Source organism: Macrobrachium rosenbergii, chromosome 1, assembly GCF_040412425.1.
Source record: "Macrobrachium rosenbergii isolate ZJJX-2024 chromosome 1, ASM4041242v1, whole genome shotgun sequence".
Lineage (NCBI taxonomy): Eukaryota > Metazoa > Arthropoda > Malacostraca > Decapoda > Palaemonidae > Macrobrachium > Macrobrachium rosenbergii.
The window spans coordinates 46,824,558-46,841,271 of record NC_089741.1 but is presented as its reverse complement, the minus strand read 5'-3'; the positions used below and the strand labels follow the sequence as shown (position 1 = coordinate 46,841,271).

Sequence of the window (16,714 nt, the reverse complement as noted above, 5' to 3'; positions counted from 1 at the left end):
CTCCTGTTAAATGGTTGTCAAGAATACACTAACAAACCCTCATCCATCACAACGTATTACAAGACTTGATTGACATAGGCACCAACCAAAGAATAAAAACACCAAATATGGCCATAAAAAGCATTGGTATTACTAACTTCTTACCTGCCATCACCGCCACATAAATACTGCCATCAATACCATCATACTTTATAAAAACTGCAACAACTCTCGTGTTCATGCTATGTTTAAAATACAATATACCAAAACCTGAATGTAAATTTGTTAATTTCTTACATATGTAAAATTGCCTATAAATTTTCAAAATAATGATAGTAATACTGAAATAGACATTGTTATTATTGTTATTTTTATTTTGAATGAGAAGTATATTATAACAATTTTGCTAATCAGGTACACATAATTTTTCACAGAGTACATTTAAAATCTAACAGTTTAGTTGCTGTTTTTTTTTTACAAGTACCTATAGGGTTTTCTGATTTATTACTTGTCATTTTCCCTCTTGCATTAGGTTTTGTAATAGGAAATGTCCACTCTTTTACCTCCTGCTAAATGCAAAGAGGGCCATACAAGTTTTGATGGTAACATAATTCCAAGGTTATAATGACACAAAGAGTACAAGTTTTGAGTCATTATAAACATGACTTATGTTCAATCAGTTATGTGAGCTTGGTACTTAGTAAACTTCATCCATTAATAGGTGTGGTAAACCTCTTTGTAACAAAAATTAAAAAGTATGTTGAAGAAAATCATTGATTTCTTCAAGGAATAGTTAGAAATCATGTTAGATTAAAATTTTAATTACCTAACCATTTCTGAACTCATTTGTGTCACTTTTTTATAATCAATTGTGCACAGTACTGTATGCTTAATGTGTCAGAGTTTGCAGAGAACATTCATATCTCCTTTTTCAGTGTTTTTTTTTTATTGTGTTCAAATTTGAGAGGGAGTTCATTATGATATCGTACAGTGAAATTATATGTGAATTTAATTTTAACTTGAAGTCACAACCCCAGAAAAGGTGTTGCACTATTATGTAAATTTGACATTCTAGGACAAATTGCTTTTTCTTGCCACAGATGGGTTCGCCTTCTCTCAGGAGGAACATGGAGTAATTGGTCAATCGGAAGTGATTCGAGCATATGATACAACCCAACCAAAGCCGGGTGGTATGTAAGACATATCACGAAGTCTTCAGTGACATTAATCATTAAAATGTTACCTCCTTTAATATGACTACAAGGAATTAGACATGGAGAAGTTTTTGTAAAACGTGCAGAATGGAACTTTTGTAGTGTTCAAAATGCTTCTAGTCGAAAGTCAAGTCCACATTTCACTTAAAGGTAACGACCTTTTTTTTTTCTTTGAATTTTGTATATATTTTTGAAATGGCCAGTCCTTTAAAATGTTAGAATTATGAAATTGCTTTATTTTGCTACTTCAAATGATATACAGTATACATATAATTTATTGATTTGCTTGTTGCTTACAAAGCACCAATTTTATTGTCTATTTTGCCTTGTGTTCAGAGACAATTATTATCAATCATGTGATATTTTGTAATCCACTCGTTCACATACGTACATTGATCTCATTGAGATATCATCTCTGGTCACAGTTAACTTTGTGCTTACTCCTTTAAGCCAGATATTACCATTTTATTTCTGAAATAGTTTATAGAGAACAGCACGCCACATTATTGTAGACTTGTAATCTTATTTTAGGCAGTGTTACTGCGTTACTGATAAGTGTACAATATTATGTATATGTGTATCAGTAACAGTAAAAAAGTGTGATATTTGGTTAAGATTTTAAGAATTTTTGTGTGAAAAGAGTTTTGATTTATTAAGACTAACACTTTAGAGAAGATTATTTTTCTGTTTGTAACTTTTATTCATTAATTTATCATAATCCAGCTGCATTCTGTTTTGCATTAATTGCCAGAAAATTAATCATCAGAAAATTAAACATGAGTAGCATTTCCCACTGGTACCATCATATCCAAAATGGTGACTGCCTCAAACACTTTATAAGTACAATTTCATATATTTAGACTTGAAAAAAAATTCACTATTTATTGCATTTGTGCCCAAGTACACACTGCATACAGTATGGAAAAGTTTGCCAAGTTGAACACAGAGCACACTAGAAATTATCACAAACGAATGAACTGAATTTGCTTTGAGCTGAGTACAAAGTGGGAGACGCTATTCTCAGTTTAATGACTTTGAGAGTACTGCAGCATATTAAGTACTTACATTGGCATAGTTTGTACTATGGGTAACTGTGCAATAGACAATTGAAATATTTATGGGATTGCAGTAAAGGAGGGTTGTGGCAGTTTGCTAAAGTATAGTGACTGATAATTCCATCCAGCTAACATAATTTTTAGGCCCATGATTATTTATGTTGGGTTTAGGCATTTTACTAAATTCTGGGAAAACATTTTACCTCAAAATATTATTCATTGCATTTTGTGGTTCAGAAATCATTAAGAAATTCCCATAATTTGGAAAAAAAACTAGAAATTTTAGTGGCTATAGATCATGCTTTTTATTGTATTCGGAATCTCAGGTCAGAATTCAGTTTTTATTTTGATTTCCATTTTTTCATAATAGTTTTGAAAAAAATTTCAGGTTTCAAGATTTTTATCTTACAAATATACTTTTTGAAACAGGAGGTTAAGATTTACCTTATGAACAGCAGATTTACTAAGTCTCATCATTTTAGCTATTTACCATTTAGCTACACTAGTGTCAAGAAGAGAATGCAGAAAGTGTTGATTGAAATCCTAGGAACTTTTATATCCTGATGAAGTTTTGTGATTTGGTATGAGGCAATGTGTGTTATGGATATTTTACTGTTAGTAAAGTTTTATATTGTGTAAATATTTACAATAGACTATCCTCAACATAGAACGACTCTGTTTGAAGTATTGAGTATTTTGTTCAATAACCTTAATTAAAATACCAAAGACTCTTAAACTCGGTGACAAATGTTATGAATTATTTGGAAACTTTTTAACACTCTATTAGTTATCTCTATGTGGGGGATGGTTTTTTGTACATATTGAGAAGGTAGATGTAATCATCTTGACGTAAGGAAATTGTGTACTGAAGGTGTAACCCTCACACGTGCCTATTTAGTAAACCGATATACATGCGTAGGTGTACTTGTCATTTATCAGTGTATGATGAAATGGTTTATATAATGCTTCTTTCGTTGAAGAAAGATAGGTACTAAAAGTATTAGTGTATCCTGAGGCAAGATGGTTTTATCGTAAACATTCCTAGTAGCCAGTTAATGTTAAATATTTGGTTTAATTATGCAATCAATGAGAGAGAAACATATATATTTAATGATACTGGTTGATTTTCATGAGTTTAAATTTGTAAAGGAAATTGTCCATTGATAAGAAATATTTAAGTAGTATAGGAAGGTGAGTAAAATTGTTGTGCCATGAAAATTTTTGATGCAGGTTAGTCATATTATGACCGTACTCCACAAGAAGTCAGTTTATTATCTTTCATATCGTTCACAAAAATATTTTCCTGTAGGCAATTTTAATGTGGTGTGATATATGGATTGTGTCAGTGTTGTATAGTACTGATGGGTGTATGTTACTGTGTGCCCCCTTTACATTGGTCTCTATTGTGGCCTACAACTCGACCTGCATCTCCATATTTCCTCGAGAATGCCTCTTTGATGATATCATTAAAGGCTTGCGTGGAAAGGTTGCAGGCCATTAGAATATAATAATACAGTAAATGAGAAAGATCTGATGATGATGATGCATTGCAGGTTATTATTACTCCTCAAGCTGCAACTTATTCAATCTTTGTAACATGTTGAATTCTATTAGTCTGTATTCAGATCAGTTGAATACTGTAGTTGAATGCACTTTAGCATACAGGTTATAATGATTGATTATATGTTGTAAACTTGTTCTCTTGCTGTCGTGTGTATGTGTGCGTGTGTGTGTATACATGACAGTGAGGTCTTCAGCCATAACTCACTGGTCCTGTCTGTCTTTCAACTAAACTGATTGGGCATTAAAGATCAAACACCTGCTGCTTCATTTCTTGTGATCTTTGTATGGATCGTCAAATGTACGCCTCATAACTAGGGATAGAAACATCATTACGATTACAATAAATTTTTTGTCAATCTTTGATACTGTATCATATGATTAAGACATTGGATATCTGTTCCAGAATCCAAGCTATAATATAATCTTGATAAAAGAAAACATGCTTGAAAGGATTGTATTTTCAGTTTTAGCAAACCAGTCAAATCTATTTTGTATTTTGCATAATGACCTTTTTAGTAAAGTTTCCACAAATGCCTACATTTAGTTTCTCCAGTAAGGATCATAGATATTTTCTTAAAGGTAAGTGGTAAGATGTACAGAAAGTTTGAGCAGTTATTATTGAACTCACCATGGATAAACTGTATTGTTAACTTGTGGAGCTTTATTTAATATTTTTGTAAAATAACTTGAAACATTTGGGCAGGTCTGATTATTGTGTTGTGCATGTATCAAGAAATTCTTATTATATGGTTACAAGTCTTGTGATTTGGTTTTATTTCACCTTTGGCAGGTGTTTTTATTATTATAAATTAGTTGTCTGGAGATAGCTGAGTCATGTTTCAAGATGCACATAGGCCTAACCCAAAGGATTTGGGTTAGCCTTTGAGATTCTGAGGAGCAAATCACACTGTGTGGGAGCACAGGAATGTTTTTCTTTTATGGCACACTGCAAATTTATTTTTCATGGTGTAATGTTAGCTATAGTGTCAGTTTGAAGCTGACTTTTACTTTATTGTCTTGTTTTGAGAAAGGAAAGCAACACTGAAAAATTAAAATGAGCTACAGTTAGCTGGAAATCTACAAATAACATTGGCGGTCATCATAATCTCAAAGACTGACTCTTGCACAACTGCAAATGATATCTAAATCTCAGAGGTTTAAATGCGCTGAGAGCTGGAGTAAGAAAGTTAATGAACTTGGACAACTAAGCAGTAATATGAGTCTAAAGGAATGGATGAAAAGCAAAAGAAAGAAAACATTGCAACTGGGGTCAAATAGATGATGCAAATAGGCATTTATTACCATTTAACCCTATTGGGTCAGCTTTGATATTAAAATGTACTCTTAGAAAATACTTCATTCACTGCAAGCTTACACATTCACTTTAATGAATGAAATCAATATGAATTTTATCAAGTAAAGTACATCATTTTCTGTACTTCCAGTGTACTAATCTGAGTACTCTTTACATTAAAGGGAGCTTACGATCATACTATACATAGCCATATCTGTTTGGATATTAACTTTGGAAACACAGATGGGTAGTTTATGAAAAATGCAAAGTGTGTTGTCTGACCCCAGAGATATATAATATAGTATGTCAGTGTAAAATGTGTAATTTTCAGTAATTTTAAAAGTGCTGTAGAAGCACATCAAAATGACCATCCAAAAAATGTCATATTCCTCCATAGGAATGGAGCTAGTATAAATGCTGGCCTACACTGGAAATCTGGTCATGTAGATATTAAAGGAAATAAAAATAAAAATAGCTGAGTCTTCAGTAATTGAGACTAGATCAGGAAAAACCTTGTACTGTACCCAGAAATAACTGTGTGACATCAGCAGTCCATTATAATGAAAAAATGGCTGGATATGTGGAATGATGAGATGGATACTAACAAAGTAAAGCAAATTAAACCCACTGTAGCATTATGGGAGGTATAAAAAAAAGAGAAATGTAGGAGCAGAATTATAACCTCTCAGCAACAGGACACATCAGTTAAACAGTTAACAAACAGTCATCACAACGTAGTTCTATGTAGATTGCAGTTCAACATTAACAATGAAACACATTTTGTATGAGTGCCCTAATTTCAGTCAACAGAGAATGATTATTAGATGAATTGCCACTAAATTTTTTTTTTTTTCAGAATCTTCAATATTTTCACTAACCATTCATAAGTGTATGAAACTTATTATCAGATAAAGTATTGGTTTTCTGGCTAATTTAGCATATAACAATTCTTGTCACTGATAATGGAATTGTTTGAATTTTGGCTTCATAGGATACATAACCTGAGTAACCATCATTTGATCAGTTGTCTGCGTCAGTGAGTGGAGCACCTTACAATAACAGAGAAGGATCATTCAAGAAGTTTAGCCAGCTGGTGTTTGAAAGTATTTTAGGAAATCTTGTTATATTACAGGCAAATGAGAGCTTCCCATTCCCATCTGTGTATGGCAAGTCTACAACCATGTATACAGCCTGTAATTTTCTTTGCAGCTGAGACATGAGAACTTACAAACAAAATGGAATATTTGGAGTGGTGTGATGGCAAAACACAAAGGTCGTGTATGGATACAGTGTACTGGGAAAAAGTTGCTGGTAGAACTGAAGATGGTGTAAGGTGTCTTGGTGAGAGAAATAACAAACTTTATGTATGTTAAAAGGTGACAAAAAAATGAAAGAATCGTCAAGTAATACTACTGATTGGTACCCTAGTGAAACTATGTGAGTCTGGGTTATAAAAATTAAAAAAGAAGACAAAGGACAGGGTAAGTAAATCGAGTGTTTTGTTTATAAAACTGTGTGAATAGTTGTAGATTAGAGGGAAAAACAGAACGTGGTATTCATGGAACCTGAGAAATCCTACAAATGAATTGACAACAATGTATTGAGCAGAGATTTTATGGTGAATTTATATTTACTAGAATGAGAGATTCATTGTACCTGTCGCAGCCAAGGGCGTGTTATGTGTCATCTCATGATTTAAGAAATGCATGAAAAGAATACAACAGTACAAGAAAAAATACACACAAGTGTAAGTTTATGTGAGTTGGAGTAGTTCACAGTGAATGTGGAGAGGCAGATTTTCAGATGACACGTTAATTGGCAATTGAAAAGAGGAACTGCAGACTGGTAAGGCAAATTGAAAGATAAAAAAAAAAAAGGTGAGAGTGAATCTAGCTCAGCTAAGCTTATGAAGCCAAAAAAAAAAAAAAAGCCATGAAGATGAAATGATGATTGTTAATGAGAATGGTGTAAAAGTGGAATCAGGAGCAAATGGTGAAGGGTCAAGACGAGGTGGAGCTAAGGAAAGGTAGTGGGAAAACTGTAACTAATGAAACATGCTGGAATGAATGAAAGCACTGTTGTGTCTCCTCTTTCTGTATCAATGTAAATGAAGGGAAAAAATGTAACATTGACATTAACTGCTCGTGTAGCGAAGAGATTTTAAATCACAAGAAATGTAAATATGATGAAAGGTTAGCATGTGTTAAGATATGGATAGAAAATTTTTAATGTGGTTTGGTCACATGGATAGGATGGGAAACTGGCCATGATTCTGAAGTGTTCAGAGGAATTAAGACAGACTGCATCTGGTGAAAGGGGTAGTAGTCTAAAACTGATGGGTTTAGGGTCTTAATATACAAGCTCTATATCATGAAAACTTCATACAGCTATTACCAAACGTCCAAACCTTTAGTATAATTATCCTTAACTCGCTTTATATAAGCATCTCTTATCAGTTCTGTCATTAACTATCTTTTTGCCCATACACCCAGACTTACCACACTGCAAACACTTGATCCGCACAGGCACTTTTTTTCTTATGAACTCACATTTGGTCTTGTCTTAATTAACTTTCAATCACATCTTACTTTCTAAAGAAAAGATGTTTCATGAACTTCTCAGGGATGGGGTCTATTTCAGTGTTTTATCCCTGGAGTTATTAATATCCTCGCTGCCAGTTTTCCCAAAAAATTCAGGGTAGGTATTCCTCTCCTCTACTCACTGGAGTCTCTCTCCCAACTGTGTAAGTAACATGCTTTTCAGATAATGGTTAGCCACTTACAGTATTTATACTCAGCCATTTTTCCCGACACATGCATGCAATTCTCGGGCCTTCATATTTTCTACTTTAGCTTTTACCTTACATCCAAGAGTCACTACATGAGACTATTAATTGTAATTAGCGTCATTGCCTCGTTACAGTAAATTGAAAAACTGAAAATAACAGCTAATTATTTGCTATTTAAGAACATGAGCTTGAAAATTCACGGTTTTCGAAGCACAGAGATTTTTTACACAAAAAGTTTTGGTTAATAGTAGCAATGACATGCGAAAGGGAAATTAATGTTGTTAAAACATTGTATAGACTTCCCAACAAAAATATGAATGTGTGACCGGGTTTCTTATAAAAATTATCCAAGAAGTTCGAGTAAATGGCATAACTTGTATTTTATTTTCTATTGATCAAATATTACTGTAGGGTAGCATTACAATGAAAAATCTGGCTACCAGGTGGCAAGGTCTCTTCATGCTGGAGAAGTACTCTTTTGTGGTCCTTGGATTTACACTACTGTGACGTCATACAGTCATTCGTTTAGAGGCGTTTATTCATTTAGTGTCGGTTTAATGCTCCACCTGTTTGTTTGTACTAAAGTGTGCAGTGATTTATGTTTATTATATTTCGGTAAGTGAAAATACAATCATTTTGATTAAGAATATCTAAGTTCCCTCGAGTTTTGGCTCTATTCCAATGTACCATTGTGGTTGAGAATTTCGGGGAGGCTAACCCATAAAACACGAATGCACTATTAGGAGAAAGCTAGACTTAAATGGTGACGTGTAAAGCTATAGGTAAAATCGGATTTAATGACTATCCTATACTTTACATTACTTAAGTTTACCCTTGTGTAGGGTACTGGGTGGAAGTGGTCTTTCCCACTACCTCACTTTGGTTTAAACGTTCATATTAAAGCAGGCTTAGGGGAGGCTATGTACGCAAGGTCTCAGACTGTTAGAAGTCGCATTGTTTCATAGCTTAAGCTATTGTGATTGGTAAATGCAGTTTAATTGATAATATTGTGCACCTTTGATAATATTGTGCATGTAAGGTGAAGTAGTTATGTAAATGGATAATACTGCTGGGTAGGTCTGCGTGAAGTTTTGTGTAGGCTACTTCGGCCGAAAAAAAGGCTGTACATTTTTACTCTAACCTATATTTGCATTAAGGAGGTGAAAATGATTTTGTTTTAATATACGATCTGAAAATTTGACGTTGATTTTTGAGAAGTTTAAGATACTGGACCCTCCTTAGGCTATTTCCCATAATTTTGGGGACCACAGTGGGAAAGCAGGACTTTTTGGTGTGGGGAAAACAGAAAATCTGTGAGAAACAAGGTTGGATTTAACCAACGTAGCCTAGGGGACTGGGTCCTTATCTAGTCAGGGTTTTCCCCTCCTGGAACCCCCTCCTAACCTAACGTAGGGTGCTGGAGCTTTACATAACCTGAGGCAACAAGAGTTACATATCTGCACCACACAGTGACTATTACTTATGGCTAGATTTTTGAAGCAACTCCAAACTTCCAAAATCTCACCATTTGGTGAGACTTGAAAGAGCCAATCAGCCTCATTATCATGTTCGGTAGAACTATAGTGTAGCTCCGCGTCGTCGACGGCACTATAACTTGACTTTTTCTACAGTTTTTTGGTTGCTAATTATGAACTTACTTTTCATTTTTGGCACTAGAGTCTAATTAACCTGTAATTAACCCCCGAAGTCCATCCAACAAGGGGTTTCCATACGCGATCTTCACAAGACAGAGCACGGCTATGTCTGTTTCGAACGGTTCATATCCCGTCCAGCAGGTGCAATAACTTGTTAACGTATGGGTACCCTCCCCCCGGGCCAGTACTAAACATGGCGAAGGGACATTCCATTTGGCCGACAACAAATAGATGCACCGCTAGTATCAGAAACCCTAAAAGTGTAGAAAAAACTAGTTGAAAAGGTAGAAGCAGGGGCGGAGCTAACATATAAAATTACCTCATGTTCAAATATAGTACTTGTATATCTTGATTTAAGTAACAAAAGCTGTTCCGGATATACTATCCATATTTACCCACAATGCTTTGGGACAAACAGTATTTGATTGGGAGCTCCACTCCTGTGATTTTATTAAGATAAACATAGAACTCAGAAAATGCCCAAGTAGGTATCAACATCATTGGGAAATATCTTGGTAAGAGTAAATTGCGATAGATTTTAGGTAATTCTAAGCCGGTGTTCTGCGGTGAGCTAGACAATGGCAATTGACGTTTTCCTATATTATTTTACTTTACAACAATTTAAAGTAATATTTTTATTAAATGGCTGTAACTAAATTGTAACTGACAGCTGAAGACTGCGATGGCACCAACTGGGTCCTTTTAGCATTATACAGTTCAAATGCATAAATTACAGTTTGCTTCCCACCCCGACGGCAAATAATACAGCAAACTCGTGTAAAAAGCAAGTAAATACCATAGAAAAGCCTCAACTGCCGAAGTCTGGCTCGACTGAGACTTACTATTCAAAACTTTCAGTCAGAAAACGATAAACAAAGTCATACATGTTTAAGTTCTGGTATGAGTTGTGGGATACACATACCAAAGTTAAATATACCTTAGTTTTACCAGACCACACTGAGCTGATTAACAGCTCTCCTAGGGCTGGCAGTTAGACTTATTTAATGTGGCTAGAGACAATTGGTTACTTAGCAACAGGACTACAACTTATTGTGAATCCTAACTACATTTATAGTGAGAAATGAATTTCATCACCAGAAATAAATTCCTCTAACTCTTCATAAGCCGGCTGGAGATTCGAACTCAGGCCTAGCGAGAACTAGGCCACAACTCTACCGACTTGCCCAACGAAGAGCTAACCACCAGAGAGCCGTATGTTCACTTGGGGAGAACCTTCTCAATTCCTCCTGAAACCCCCTTCCCAGTGTTTAGTACTGGCACCTGGGAGTTCAAATGTATTTCACCATGTACAGTACTAGACCCTGGGTGATCAAATGTCCCTAAGTGCATTTCGCAAAACTGAAACTTTATAAGGACCGGAAACAAACATTATCCCCCCAACCCTCCCTTTTTCCTCAGTAAGGTGTCAGCCTGTGTACCAAAAGCTCCCCTATTAAGAGTGCACGTGCATGACACCATTCAAAATAGCAGTAGTAGTGAAAGTTTTTGTCTTGTAATACTACCTTTGTCGTCTTGTTCTTCCTGTGTTTGTGTGGTCTTTCACGTCTCTGTAATGCCGTGTAGTAAAGTTTAGTCGCCTTCTCACCCACCCGTGGTCTACCCCACACTAAACCCCAAATTCCCAATGGTTCCCCCTTACTGTCGGCTATGGTTCTAAGGTAAATTACAGCTTAATTACAGCCAGGTGAAAAAATTTTACTTGAAATTCTTGCTCACCAGGTAAAATTCTATAGAAAAATGTCAACTGCCATAGTCTAGCATGCCGCGGAATCCCAGCTTAGTTCTACCAAGTTGTGGTATTAAAGTAAAATACTAAGAAACTTCTTGTATCTGCATTACAAGTGGATAAACCATTCAGGGTTAAACATCTCATAAGGCTCCTATCCCTATATCCAATAATTATGGGTAACCCCAGTGGGAAATAGAGGTTTTTGGGGTGAGGGAACACCAAAATAGCCAATTCATAAGGCAGAAAGGTAGGAAATGCTTAAATCACAAAATAATGAATATTTACCAAGGACAGTTACGGGGATGCGCCCTAACGTAGTCTAACCTGGGATGTCTCTCTCTGGATGGGGGTTAGGCTGTAATGGCTAAGAATATCATTAAAGATATAGCGAAAAAGACTTTTACTACATTGTATTTTGTGTAAAATTGAAAGCCCTCACCATAAAGGAAAATAAATTAGATCATACAGTGGGGTTGCTCTTGTTGTCAAACCATTGTCTTTTGACAGTTTGTGGTACTCACTTTGTCAGCATGTTATTAACAATTTCAGGTGCAAAAGTGTCAATCCAGTATTATGGCATATGATTGATTCAGTCTTTGGTTGCCGACCAAGTCATTAATTTAGGGATGCAGTTTACCCACATTTTGCATCTAAACACTACAGATTTATCCAGAAATTTCATCGAGAAATAACATAGAATTTAATTGACATGGGGAATAATTGGAAAGTTTACAGTTCACTGATATAGTCATCTTGTCCAGCCATCTGATCCACTGAGCAGTGACTCAGATGCTATAGTACAGTACAATGTGTAAAACCTTTGTTATGAAGAGTGTTTTTGTTACCCAAGAGGCTTCAGAATGCCCAGGCCTATCAACCATATTTTGAAGACACTGGAGAAAAACATTGGCAGTGGTCAGGTTCCACTGACCACTGCCAGTGATTCAGACTTGACTGTAGATGTATTCCAGATTAAATATTTGTCAACATTGTGTTATTGCCTAGCATTCACGCTGAAAGGTTATACATACAGTATTTGAGAAAATGAAATTGTTAATGATGAAGAAACTAGGTCTAGCCTACTTGTCATGAAGGTAAGTTACTTAAGTTTCATGGTTGCTCTCTCAAACTTTATCTGCTGCTTACTAGGTTTACCAGGAATGGCCTTGAAAGTTCTCTTGTCCCCAGCTGCAATAAAATACTAGAGGGGAAATACAGTAAGCATTGAGGGATGCTGGCAAGCTTTTTTGGCTACCAACAAATAATCAAAGTCTATTTGGATCCTAGGAACTAGGTACCTATTAGTAGCATTGTGCAAATGAAGGACAGTATATACAGTAAAACCAAAATTAACAGCGCCAAAAGAGATATGACTTTGTTTTGCAGTATTTACCAATGGGGAATTTGTTTTTTTTAAGATTTGTTGTTTGTTGAATTTTTTCATTATGTAAGTGTTCTTTTCCAGGTTTGTTATTGAATACCGTATGAGAGTCGAGAAGAGACCTTTTGAAATTAAGCTATATGTGTAATATGGCAAATAAATTTCAATCTGAGGATAAAAAGTAAAGCAATCCATCTACCATTCAGCTCTGAAGGTAATGCCCCTTACTGTATAAATATAATTTGTGTACAGTAGTTGTTAAAGGTAAAATTAGAGAATTGTGTATATTGCTGGCTACAGATAGTTATTATCAAATAATTTACTGAGAGGATTTTAGTGCTTCAAACAATAAAAGTTTTAGGAAAATGGATTATGTTGAAAATCCTTTTAATTGTAAAGGCATATTTAGAATTAGAGCATAAGAAATGCTTTACCTCGAATAGGAAAAAATTAAGCATACTTGAAAGCCATATTATGTGACACTCTATGTAACTTTTTTGCATTTCTGCATGTTTCTCCCTCCAGGACCAGAACATACCAGCACTACCACAAGACATGTTTTAGCATTGCCATCTTCTCGGCAGCTGAGGTTATTGGTGGTACCCTGCCAAGATGAATATGCAATACTGGAAACTACAGATTTCTTTGGGATTGCAAAACAGTACTGTACTCTCAATTTTGTTATAGTTAGTTGCCTGTATTTAGTAGTCTTAAAAATATTGTTGGGAAGCACTTAATGGGTAATTATATACCAAAATGGCTTCAATGAATTTGTTGACAGTAACAGGTTTTTGCTAGGTTATTTTATATTGAACGTTGTGGTGTAAAACATTGGTTTGGAAAGAGTCCTAAGGCCAAAATTTTATAAAAATCACTTGGTAAATCAAGAACAAGAACCAAAACATTTAATAAAGGTTGTCCTCAAAAAGGGAAAGGAACTTCGTCACAAACTCTTGGGAAATACATTGCACAGTAAAGAATATGGTGCCTAGTGATATTGATATTTTCTCTGGAAAAAAGGAGAAAACAAATAACCAAAGGACCCCTATACCCTTTGATTAGGAAAGTAACAAGGAAAGTGGCCACCAAGTGTTTTAACTCCCTCTAAGAGGGTTGATGGTGCTTTCTCAGTTAATTGAAATCTAGCTAACTTGTGCCAGTAAACGTAAGTTCGTTCTTATGTGAACAGGAATATCTGTTTGGCAGGAATTTGACTCCACCGGGAGTACCCAAACTAAAGTGACTTTGTATTTTTGTGCTTGACCAGTTCTTTAAAGTACTCCATTAGAGTTATTCTGGCGTTGCCTTGACCAAGTACAACCAAGGGGGAAAAAAAGAAAAGGCTGTTATTACCCAAGTTGTGCACCATTAGGGATTCCTATTCATTGCAATTAAGAACTTAGTTTCATAATTTCAAGGTAGAGAGGAGTCATATTTACTTAGTTTCATAATTTCAAGGTACAGAGGAGTCATAATTATGATGCTAAACCTCTTCAGATGTAAAGCAGAGTGAGGTGATTATTAATTGTTTTTACCTTCAAGTTGCCTTTTGGGCAAGGCGTAAAGTAAAGCGTTCCATGCTAAGTATGTCCTGTACGGAATTGCAAGGGGAACGGATATTTCATGTCAAATACAAATCTCTACGCATTTGAGTTTGCACGCCAAAGGTGTAAGTTTCACTTTTCATTATACTGTATTTGGTTTGAAATAATCATATTAGCGGCTTTCAGTCCTAGAGTTTGTGCTTGCTAAAATAACTTTGATGGGGCAATTGCATTTATAATTATGAAAACTGCTGATTCTTCTATTGGCAGAAGTTGGGCAGTGGGGCTTGCTTATGAGGTTTCTGCAGCAGGTTTTTCTGGAAAATGCCCCTTTGTGCAAGCATACCTCTTTCCCTAGGTCCATGACACATCAAGAGCCTTAAGGTGCGTTTACACGATCGAACTATGTTCGACGGACAAAATCGGTACCATATCACAGGAGAAGCAGGATGGCGCCATAAGCGGTGAAAAACGATGGAATCGGATCTGGCAACAAGCAGTGGTACCAGATGAGGTGTTTACCACACGCTTCGAATCTGCTCACAGGGCACATAGACCGTGGACAATGTTGAAGGTGATGTCCGCTGTTAAGTCAGGCATTTAATTCAGTGTGACGTTCGATGGGGAACACGGACAGTGTCCGGTACACCACTTGGTGCTCGCTTTCTGATGTCATCAGCTTAGCTTTCGCGCCTCCGATGCTAGTTGGTAACAATTATATCCGCTTTAACATTGTTCGATCGTGTGAACGCACCTTTAGCCATTAATGAAGTAAACCACATTGTTCTAGAACCAATTAGCCTAACTGTTGAAAGTGTCATTATATACCTTTTGGAAAGCTGACTTAAAAAAAGTACAGTATTAAATGTTTTCCCTACACTGGTTCCTATTGTTTAGATCCAGAATTGTTACCGTGTAAAAATTTTAAAGTTTTTAATATACTAGTATGGCATAATCCACCTCATTCTAATGAGTGTTTATGTCAAGTTTGGATTGTACGAATTTTTCCTTACTGTATGTTGTTTGCCGTAGCTCTGTTACAGTATTTCAGTTGTCTTGCAGTAGAAGCTTGACTATTTTTCCATTAGGCACTGTATTTTGATTTGCTGTAGCTCTGTTACAGTATTTCAGTTGGTTGCTTAGAAGTTGACTATTTTCTATTAGGCAGAAACCATAAGATTTGTGTGATTATTTTTGTTGGTTCATTGCAGAATGTTACTGTATTCTATTCAGAAACCTTGCCTATGTTTATAACATTGATTTTAAGAGGCTTGTCTTATTGTCATTGCTATATGTAAAATACAATTAAGGCATGAATGATATTAGGTTTGTAATGATGCTGATAGGCAATTTTAAGAAAATCCATTAATTTTGTAACAGGGTGGTTATGTACTGTTTATTTGTCTTAAGGAGATCGGAATTCCTATGGAATTAGAAATTCCGCAGTTCAAAATATTAAAGATAAAGGAATAATACACCTGATACTTGCTTTGTTACAAACAGCTCAGGTTTCCACCCTAGTCACATAATTCTGCTTAAATTTTTGAGAATGGTGGTAGTCTTGTACATGAAATAACCTGTGAAAAGCTTTATTTAACTACATGTTAATGATTGTATTGTTAATCCTGTTCATTGCTAGTTATGGCACCTTTCTCATAGAATGTTTTTATTTCAGTGGTCATATGGTGTGGTGTTCTTTTGATCTTTGAGAAATCAGTGCTGCCTAGGTGGATAAGAGCAGAAAGTGCTATTTGACGAAAGGGAATGGATGAAATTGCCTTCCTCTGAAGGGGATATGCAGTGTTGACAGGAAGTGGATATGGTGCGAAGAGGTAAAGGCTGTCCTTCCAGGAGAGTTTTACCGTATGCAGTGAACTTAGTATCATGGAAGAAAATGGTTCCAAATGCAGAAGCCATAGTATCCAAATGAGAATCCCAAGCATAGAGCCAGGTACTCAAGAGATAAATGCCGAGATCAGTAGGAGCAGCAAAGGAAAATGGTTAAACTGCAGAAACTAGAATAAGCACTTGAGACAACTCCCAGGTGTAAAGTAGTATTTTGAAGAGATACTAACTGTAGAGCAGGTGTGACAAGGAACTGGTTCAAAGGCAGTAGCGTAGAATTCACAAGAGAATCGGGTGTCGAGCCAGGTTTTTCGAGGCAACTTCAAACACAGGAGAGAAGGCAAAGAAAGTTTAATTTTCAGAAGACACATGGAGCTGAAAATTAATGAACAGTTGCGTTTATAGATTCAGAGAAAAGAATGTTGGATATATTTGGGAATGTCCTGAAGTCCAGCAGTGGGGAGTAAATTTAGTCAATATGAATGGAAGTTAGCTGGGCATAAATAAAAAAAACCAAAATGGCATTTGTATTTATTAAGATATTTTCATATTTGTGAAGAGTACAGTTTTCAGCTCAAATTATTGTAGTTCATCAGAAAGTTAGTCATTAAAGCATGCTTCATATAGTTTTCTAGCTCAAATTATT

The 16,714-nt window shown here is 35.6% G+C and overlaps 1 protein-coding gene and 1 long non-coding RNA gene across 6 annotated transcripts in view; both read left to right on the top strand.

The window, feature by feature from the left end:
* Positions 1 to 4,573, top strand: part of ATP8A (ATPase phospholipid transporting 8A1) — a 126,983-nt gene extending 122,410 nt beyond the window's left edge. For all 4 annotated transcript variants that reach the window (XM_067095585.1, XM_067095499.1, XM_067095326.1 and 1 more), the window contains one exon: positions 1,080 to 4,573. In XM_067095585.1, the coding sequence (XP_066951686.1) occupies positions 1,080 to 1,177 (98 nt within the window). In that variant the 3' untranslated portion in view covers positions 1,178 to 4,573. The remainder of the gene's footprint in view (positions 1 to 1,079) is intronic.
* Positions 4,574 to 8,248: 3,675 nt separating this feature from the next.
* On the top strand, positions 8,249 to 16,681 carry LOC136833255 (uncharacterized). 2 transcript variants are annotated; one of them, XR_010851409.1, is made up of 4 exons: positions 8,249 to 8,508; positions 12,764 to 12,893; positions 13,205 to 14,607; positions 14,984 to 15,102. It is a non-coding gene; the product is annotated as an uncharacterized lncRNA (long non-coding RNA). The 2 variants fall into 2 exon arrangements; XR_010851398.1 differs by lacking the exon at positions 14,984 to 15,102 and adding an exon at positions 15,899 to 16,681 and having other exon boundaries at positions 8,279 to 8,508; positions 13,205 to 13,340.
* Positions 16,682 to 16,714: the final 33 nt, after the last annotated feature.